Below are 9,750 nucleotides of genomic sequence, written 5' to 3'. Positions count from 1 at the left end.
TTAGCTGCAGGATTTTGATTAGATTTGATAAAGGACACGACTTTGGGTTAGAATATAAACATAACCTCTGTTGCGGATTTAAATAAAGAACCTCGTTTTGTGAGCACGCTTAAAATGTAAAGAAAACAAATTTGAAATCAGTGCCGAGGTGCTTCTAAAAACACAAAAGACTGAATTGAATCCCTGTAATATTTGCCAAAATCTGCTCCACATTCAGCAGGCGCAGTCCAGCCAGCGGCTGGTTCGCATTAACTCCAGGAAATCCTCAGTTCTCTCCAAACTCGAGCTGTTCAAAACAATTACCCTCATCTCATAGAAGGCCTTTTTAGTTTCCAGCTAAAAGTGTCTGGAGGCCAGTCGTGTGTTTATTTTACATTTAGAAGAAAACTCGACCAAAAACGAATGTCTTTCGTAACCATTGGGGTATGGGGCGCTTGCCGTTTGAGCTGCTATTTTAAAATTACTGAAAATAAAACGCCCCAAGTGCAGCAAGATCAAAGTGACCAAGGAGCAAACAGTGATGCTGCTGCATTTTCTTCACAAATACAATGTTTAGGTACAACGTGTATGGGGAGTAGGATTAAAGATCACCATGGCTTGGCACCGACAGTGGAATGCTGAGTTGACGAAAATACTCGGTCTCGATTTGCTAAAATGCATTTTGATGAAACCGGATTGCTTTCACTACCTGGACCACCAGTATGATTTATGTGTTAATCAACCTGGTGAAAGATAATTAAAACAAATTCTCAGAAATCGTCTTTCATAAACTTATAAAATGTAAAAAAATAAGCACAGAATCGTCTCAATCCATACCGCAGAAAACACAATATTCAGCCATTGAGAATTAATCTATTGTTTTAGTAACTACATGTTTTAAATATATATTTTTTCATGTTTGCTAACTATAGAGACTTTTCAAATGTTGATAAAGAGCTTCAATCGTCAGAAAAATAAATGCTTTGCCCCCGCCCCGATCCTCGTAACCCTTTCACTAAAGTTGCCATAAGAGGTTATTACAATCATTTCGCCCCAACCCTCTTCAATGAATTGGTGCAGTTGATCATAATTACGCCACCTACACTCTTCTATTGCACTAGTAATCAGAGCACAGCCAGTTGCAACTTTGCTTTCGAAATGTAGCCCACTAACAGTTTTAAATTATCTTTCAATCTCACGTAAAACCTGGAGTGAATCGCGTTTTAGCTGAATCCAAGTCAATTGTATGTTTTACACACGAGTTCGGGCTGAACTGAGTCAGTCCCGGGTGAGAGTCTGGCCTCCAGAGGGGGTGAGATCTCCATGGCCCGAAACACATAGAATAAACATTCTACAATCGTCAGTAAACCATAACCATATACCATCGAAATGCATTAGGAACAGGACACACGAATAAAGTACCAGGGAACCTGCAAACGTGGTCTAAATACGTATTTAATTTCATGTTGGATTATGGATTTTACAGGAAGTTGGAGGGTATACCTTTGTTTTTGTCTGTGCCATTTCATTGCACAATGCCACATTTAAAACGCTACCACGCAAAGGTGTTGACGACACGCGATAGTAAAAATGTATCATCTCCAGCAACCCGAGAGTGAGATATATATAGTGTGGGATGTCGAATTAGTGAAAGAGATTTATTTTGGAAACTTGACTAACAGTGTTATGGATTTATTGGCGTTAAAGAACAACATTACCATGCGCAAAACTGAAAATATTTTAATGTTGTAATTTCTGCTTCGCTGTGTAAAATAAGTAGAACAAAGCTGATAACTTGGGGTCGAATTTCATCTTTGGAGAGAACGATTCAAGAGTGAGGAGAGGAGGTAGTAAAACACGAAGATACATTTCGAACAGTTTATGTGTGGATTCGTTTTTGAACGTATGTTGCAAACCGGGCTCTAGAAAAGAAATCATTCGCTTCATTAAAAACTATTTTCTGGGTCATGCCCTTAGTATTTTCGAGAGCAAGCCCAAAACCAAAATAAATAAATACTCACAGAGAATGTTCTGGGAAAATGCCGAATAATTGTGATCCAACTATGTATGTCCCTTGCTTGCTGTAGGGCAAAGACTTACTCTTTGGAGGCGAGCCGCTAATTTAGTTGGTGGGGAACTCAATTGAACGTTTAGTTGCTAAAGTCTAAGAATAATACAGCGGTTACTCACTGCGATATGGTATCGAGGGAAAGTTGTAGTGTGAGCTGGGCCAACGTGGAAATGCCAAGTACAAATTGTCCAGCAGTCTTCATCCTAACCTTGGTCATTTGTCGCCGGTGTTTGAGTCCTCTGAATGCGACCGTCAAAGTGGTGGATCCAATAAACAGTATTCAAGGATAAATTTCTAAAAAAAAAAAGCTGCAATTTCTTTAAAAAAAATGAAAATAAGGAGACAACATAAGCACGTGCTTTTCACATGTTTGGATTTTATTATAAACTACTTCCATCTTACTCTCTCCAAACACCACCGGTGAAAATGTAAACTTCCAATCGCCTCTTGTGCCAGAACCTTGCATGGGTTAAATGTTGTGGGCTTTTGTTTTTAATTTGCTCTGCAGTTACCTCTGTTTCAGACTATTCCTCCTACTCGACAAATGGTCTCAGGTTCACCATCAGTCAAGAATCTCAAGAAACGCAAGGAGATCGAAAACGGGATGTAATCCAGGTTGCGCTCTGACAGATGCTGGGACCTGCCAACATCAGAATTGGCGGGCACTTCTCTTAACTTCATGTGCAAGGCCCTTTGTGCGGTGGAAGAGCATCGGGATTTGAAGAGCATTAAGTGAAATATTAAGCCTCTCAGCAGTCTATGAAGTGTTTTTTTTATAATAAAGGCGAGCATCTCGTTATTTTTCACAGATTAAGTACCATCAGTTGCAAATCCATAACCTCGACACGACTTAAATTATTTACACAGTACAGTACTGGAGTGGCTGATCAGTTCATACGTGGGCTCTCCAGCGGTGATTTGTTCTTTTGTTTTTACGATCCCAGATCGACCAGACTGGATGTGAGAGTGCCCAGAAGCGAGTCCTGCAGTCCATGCGCATGGATCGAGCCGGCGTGGCCGCCTGGCGAAGAAGTCAGGCCGTGAAGAGAGAAGGTTGAATCCACGGATTGGTTTAGACTCCCGGACAAGAGTAACACGGGACTGCCCGAGCAATGGTCTGGACTCTGGGGCGGCGATAACTCCTCGTCCGAACTAGACATCAGGTTTTTACTGCGATTGATAGGGGACAACTGGTTCTGTTTATTGCCAGAAGAATTTGTGTTTTCGTTGTTTTCCCTATTGGAACAAGAAACACAGCAAAAGCTTAAAATGAGTGACGGCGCCAAAGAAGATGTCCAACCAAGAAAGTTTGCTACCTTAAACGCCCGCTTATCTTGAATGTTTTCACCGTGCGGGTGTATTGAGAACATAATATGAACACTGGTTATCTGTATCGGTTTGGTCGTAAATAAATGGTTCTATTTGCTGATATCTCTCAGCGAACCCAGGTTCATTTCATTAGATGCCCTGGATTAGTGAGACCTTGTGCTGGAACAAAAATGATTTTTGTACAGCGCAAGGAAAGTCTTGCCCCCAGAAAAGCAGAGATACCCACTTCACTAAGTCTATTAGTGCACAGCTAATTATTATTGATAATTGTTAAAGACAATTACTAACCTCCGCCAACAACGTTCGCAAATGCTAAACCATAAACAGGCAATGAAATAGAACGGATGAAATGTATCACTTTAGCTTTTGTACCTCAAACTTAATATGAGATTGCTAAATTTATCCCGGGTTAACCAGGCGTTGGAACTGAATAGATGATGTAGGAAATGTGTGTATCTCGCCGGTGCCAATACTTCAACTATGTTACCTGGCAAGGCCGCTACAAACGCCAGAACAACAACAATGTACGGTACAAGTGTCTCTGTCTCTCATTTATCATACACGACGTTCCTAACTCCAAGTAAACCGTTCACTTAATTTGGACTTTAAAACATTTCGAACCCAACATTTTTCTCCGGATCTACAAGCAGTTTGCAAGTAAAATACTGCAATTTTCATACTTTTAATGTAAGGGTGCAGACGCAGCCTTAGTCTAGCAGTAACTTGCGGGTCCTTATTAAGTAGTATTTAAAATGTCCCTTTATTGATTCAAATATGTTTCTGCCAACACGCTGTGACTTAGTTGGGGAGACACAGGGAGTTTAACGCTGCAGAATATAGTTTGCTCCTTTCTTGGAGTAGGACGGGTAAATAAGCCGTGCCTAGTGGAAGTCGGCTCCAGAGCGGAGAGGAATCAACTGTTCACTGCAGCGCTGCGAGAAAACCTCCCCTTGTAAAAGCAGACATGATAGCAGTTCACCGGGCGCTTTTTGTGTCCGCGCAATGTACCGGCAGCGGCGGTCCTTACCTTTCCTTCGCCTCCGCCGCTCGGTCTCTCTGTCTTCTGTTTTTAAACCAGTTGCTAACCTGAGTAGTGGTGAGCCCCGTGGCTTCAGCCAGCTCGCGTTTCTCTCTCGGCGACGGGTAAGGGTTATGAGCGTACCATTCTCTCAGGACGCCCCGCGACTTCTCTTTGAAACAGTAACTTGTCTCTTCCCCGTCCCATATCGTCCGGGGTAGGGGGAATTTCCGTCGGACCCTGTACTTGCCCACGGCACCGAGGGGCCTCCCCCGTAGCTTCTCGGCTTCGATGTAATGGGCCTTTAACCAGAGCTGCTGGAGCTTGGGGTGATTGTGCAGCGAGAACTGGTGGCTCTCTAAAAGCTTGTAGAGCTCTCGGAAGTTGCCCCGATGGAAAGCCACGACCGCCTTCGCTTTCAGGACGCTCTCGTTCTTGTGGAGGTGGTCGCAGGCTGGAAGGGACCAGAGAAACCGACCCAGTCGCTCCAAGTTACCTCCTTGCTGGAGAACTTCGCAGACGCAAGCCACTTGCTCCTGAGTAAAACCGAAAGAAGGCAGCACTGACATGGCTCACTTAGAATCAGGGCGTAGTATCCGCAATCAGATCGCCAAAAGGAGAGAAAAAAAACACAGTCGCAGATGGGCCAGTAAGGGTTAACAGATCCAAGCAAGTGGTGGATATCCAGCGGCTGATGTTCTCAAGCGCTGGTGATAGGTGCTGGCGGCAGAGTGTGTTCCCATCCTTGTAAGTGCGCATTAATAGCGATGAATCGCCGCTGATTGGCTGCACATCCCTCCTACCATCTGCAAGAGACAAGAGCAAAGTTTTCCGAAATGAAGGGCCCTGGAGAACACGTCAGGGTCTGAAACACGAGAGCCTCTCAAATGTCACCTGCGGGATTGGTCGGCTTTACACACAAATCAATTAAATTTCGGCTTTTTGAAGAAGTCCATATACCCTTCTCAGGATATATCCGTCTCAACCTTCCGTTTGTATTTTTTTTTTCCGAAATGTGGACGCAAGCGCGTTAATAGTTGTGGTTCTCTCACCTCACGTTTTAAAATCATCAACTGTAATTTCTTGTCAGCGATCTTATAAAAACGCATCGATTTATATCCGCGCAGCCGAGAGTCCCGGTGAACGTGCAGCAAGTCTTGTGGAGCAAAGGCTTAAACTAGTCTGACCACGTTCATCACTCATCGTCATTTCCCTCCAGAAAATATATTCAAACTCAAACCAAAATCTGAAACACCAGCTGATCAATGCCGCCCATCTCTGTCTTTTTGTGACTATATTTCTCATATGTGGTGAGCCGAGCGAGGTATATCACGCCGGAGTCCAGTCTCGAACTGAAGTTTCATCGTGAGCAACGCTAGGAACACAATCTTCCGACTTTAATTCATTGAGGATTTCATGCTGCAAGCTCGGTTCACCAATCGATATTTCTGGCACTTGTTCTGGGCAAAGCCGACCAACATTTACATCTGTCAATTTAGTCTCACTGCGGTGCTACTTTTTAAAAACAGTTCGAAAATGCAAGAGTTGTTTCAACTGCAACGCACTTTTTCAAAAGTGTCTGATCACGGATAAGCTTTTAGTTCCAGCTAACATTGACCAGACTCATTCAAATCTATGTCGATCGTTTGGGTAAATGTGGTACGCAATATTTCTGAAACGTGACTTTGCCTCTCACACAATTTACCTCTCATAAAGGTTTATCGATTAAATAGTCGTAACGGCATCGAGTACGGCAGCAAAGAAAAAGGAAAACACATATTAAACCATTTTTTGCAGCCTGTCCTGCTAGGGTACTCCAGCACTTTGTGGGGTTTTTTTTCACTGTTCAGTTTATAGCGGAAAAGTTTGTCCACACAGAATATGTCATCCTAGTGTTAAATTGTGTGTGTGATAGATACCACCCCCACCCCCACCATACCTGTGGTGCTCAGGTGGATTAAATGAATGCAGGTGGTGCGTTCGCTCTACTGCTGAACTAATGGGCTGAGTTCCGACCAGTCTATGCGTCGCGGTGAAACCTTTCTGCAATATCCGACAATGTACCTGTTACAGACTACGGGTAAGCATTTTTGCTGAAAGCACGACAGGTTAGAATGGACCGGAACGGGATAAATCATGCTTCAGATAAACTAGAGTTAATGATCTCATGAATACTTGGTCTGATTGTTGCCATGTTAATGAACGTGAACGCGTCGTCAAAGGATGTCTTATTGCTAGGTTTATCTGTATTTCTCCTGTTTTAGAAACTAAAGTTTGTATTGTTTCTCGTTTTATAATATAATCCAGACAGTTAGCATTTCTGATTATTTTAAGGGGAAATAAACCGAATAAAGGAAATGCACCACAATTGGTCTTTTTCAATCCTAATTGCGACACTTTGGGGCAGAAACTGTTTCTTAATCTCAGAGATCAAAATATTTAGCTAAAATGTACACAGTACATTTATTCTCCGATTAGCAGTTTAGTTTTCGCGAAGTTACAGTCAAAACAATTGGTAGTATTTAATTACCTAAAGGCTTTTCTGTGCTCCAGTGTTTCTAAATTAATTGAAAAGAATTCTGAAGCAATTACACTTCTTTATCTCCAATGATAATCGAGACGCCTCGGTAGCCTCGAATGGTGAAGGCGCGTTTGACTGATAAAGGGATTAGGCGGCGATCTGTCAGATAGCTAGCTGTCTTTATTTAGAATTGTTGATTTCATCAGAATACAAAATTAGAAGGGAAAAGGCACTGCCAGGCTATGTGGCTGTGCCTGCTTTTCTCTCCTTATGTTAGTGTCTGAGTGGTGGGAGATAGGGTTAGGGAGCAGGGCTGAGACCTGACAGCAGGGATGTCTCCACTTGTGGCAGATCCTTATTGACAAGGCAGCTGTTTGGGGACCGGAACAGATCCTTAACCCTCTATCCAAGTCAGTTTACCGTAAATCCCAGAAATGCCCCGCGGTTCCCACCACAGTTCCCAAAACCAGTCTACCACCGGCTGAGACTTGTGTGTGTCTTCTTCATCACAGCAATGACTCCATGTCACTCCACCTCTCTTTTCCAGCTTTCTTCCCTCCCCCACCTACTCCAATCTGTCTGAAGAAGGGTGCCGACCCGAAACGTCCTCTGTCCATTCTCTCCGCAGATGCTGCCAGACACGTTGAGTTCCTCCGGCTCCTTGTGTTTTGCTCAAGATTCCAGCGTCTGCAGTCTCTTGTGCCTCAAAAGTGTGGGAAGGTTGCGGGTTTATACCGAAGATAGACACAAAAATGCTGGAGTAACTCAGCGGGACATATAGCATCTCTGGAGAGAAGGAATGGGTGACGTTTCGGGTCGAGAGCTGACGAAGGGTCTCAACACGAAATGTCACCCATTCCTTCTCCCCAGAGATGCTCTCTGTCCCGCTGAGTTATTCCAGCATTTTGTGTCTATTCTCAAAAGTGGCTATGAATTATGAGACAACCCGAGGCAGTGGGAGGCGCTATGCAAATGCACGCTCTTTCTGTTTCGAAAGAGTAGACTGTGGTTCAAATTTCCAGAAAAATAATTAGCATGATTCCGATTCCGGTGCATTAATATTTCCAACCAGACAGAGTTATAGGAACTGAACAGATAGCGAAACTCGCCCACCAACACCACTTTTATTGAATCGATACAGCAACTAATTGCCATCAGTCGAGGTAATCATTGTCCTAAACGGGCACCAATTCTATTCACTTGTCGATCCGGAGGACCCTTTTCACATTTTAATTTCCATTGTGCAAGCTTGAGGGTGCTCCAGTTACCAGGGTCCTAATTTTATACTTTTTTTAATGCACTGTAAATTCAAGAAGTCGGTAACCACATCTTGTGTAGGAAGGAACTGCAGATGCTAGTTTAAATCGAAGACAGGCACTAAAAGCTGGAGTAAACTCAGCGGGTCAGGCAGCATCTCCCGGGAGAAGGGATATGTGACGAGACCCTTCTTCAGACTTCGAGTCAAGCCTGACTTTTCTACTATTCCTCTTCTCCTATTCTGACCTGTTGAGTTACTCCAGCTTTTTGTGTTTTCATCCACTTCTTGCCTTTTCACGTCTACAACAACTCTCTTGTTTTAATTTCCCCTGCAGCAATTGAAAAAAAATGTATTGAAAATACATAGGTTTGTTCATAATGTATTGGATAACTATGACCTTGCCAAAGAACGTCTGCAGCACCGACTAGCCTTTACTCTGCTGTGGTCGTGGCCGATACGATCACAACTTAAAAAAACGAGTGCAGGAATGCAGTCGTTAAGGCACATCACTACCCTACCTGACTACATCGATGGCTTCATAATAATTTATTGGGTTCCACATAATCCATTTTGTTGTAGAAAATACATTCTTTATCTCATGGCCTTTCCTGTAGCCCAGCAAGTGTCCCGGGGTGAAATCAAAATCACCCTTTTGTTCCGATGAATATATCAAAGTAAAGATGTCATTCGCTTGTTGAGCAGCGTATCAAATTATACATTACTCTTCTGTCACCAAAATCAAGGCAGACGAGTTTTGTAAGAAATAGCTAAACATTGTAATTGTAATTGTAATTGTAAATCTTTATTGTCATTTCCTGAGTATTCGCATACTCAGAGGAAACAAAAAAAACGTTTCTCAACCAGTGTCCGTTCAGTTTTCGTTACAAAATAAATAGCAATTAAAATTAAAATACAGTCATGAACAATTTAAACATATCTCTTGAGTGCCGGATTTGTGCTTAAATCATTCCCTTTTCGTATAGATTTTACCTCCGTAGAACTACGTATGATGATTTATCAACGTAGTGTTGATAAAATACTTTTGAAACTCTTAGTTCCATCTGTAGTTTTAACGAGTATGTCACATTTCCTTACCGTCAGTTAACTGTGATGTGAAACGCTATATGTTTTTCTGTTCAGATTCTCAGGTTTCTATGAGTGGGCGAGATCCCCAGAATTTGTTAACCTCCTTCTCTGTAAATGTACGAAGCTATTCCTAAACATTTAACACATTCAGCCATTCCCTTTGTTGAAGTTATCTAAATCCTCGCCAAATCCATTAGCCTGGAATAGAATAAACTTTTAATCACTTTTAATGATTCCTTTGAACACCTGTAAAAACAATGTTTGCGAGCGCCCTGGGAGATCTGGGGCTGGGATCATCCTTCTAAGCCAACGCTGGTTTGTCTGTCTTGAAGGAAAATATAACCTACTTTTAGTATTAGGCTTACTTATAGTGCCATCAACAACAAAAACAATCGCAGGTAGTTAGTGGGCGCGAACTACTTAGCAGCGCCCCGCAATTGTGTCTGCGATGGACAAATAGTCTGCAATGTTGGTTTAACACACTCGGG

The 9,750-nt window shown here is 42.7% G+C and overlaps 1 protein-coding gene across 1 annotated transcript; it reads right to left on the bottom strand.

The window, feature by feature from the left end:
* Positions 1–2,406: 2,406 nt before the first annotated feature.
* Positions 2,407–5,545, bottom strand: LOC129700120 (homeobox protein SIX1-like). The gene is made up of 2 exons (XM_055640321.1): positions 4,407–5,545; positions 2,407–3,286 (listed from the first exon to the last, which is right to left on the bottom strand). The coding sequence occupies exons 1-2, from the start codon at positions 4,964–4,966 to the stop codon at positions 2,983–2,985; spliced, it is 864 nt and encodes a 287-aa protein (XP_055496296.1). The 5' UTR covers positions 4,967–5,545; the 3' UTR covers positions 2,407–2,982.
* Positions 5,546–9,750: the final 4,205 nt, after the last annotated feature.

This window comes from Leucoraja erinacea, chromosome 9, assembly GCF_028641065.1.
Source record: "Leucoraja erinacea ecotype New England chromosome 9, Leri_hhj_1, whole genome shotgun sequence".
Taxonomy (NCBI): domain Eukaryota; kingdom Metazoa; phylum Chordata; class Chondrichthyes; order Rajiformes; family Rajidae; genus Leucoraja; species Leucoraja erinaceus.
The sequence above is the reverse complement of the archived record's forward strand: the minus strand, read 5'-3'. Positions and strand labels throughout refer to the sequence as shown.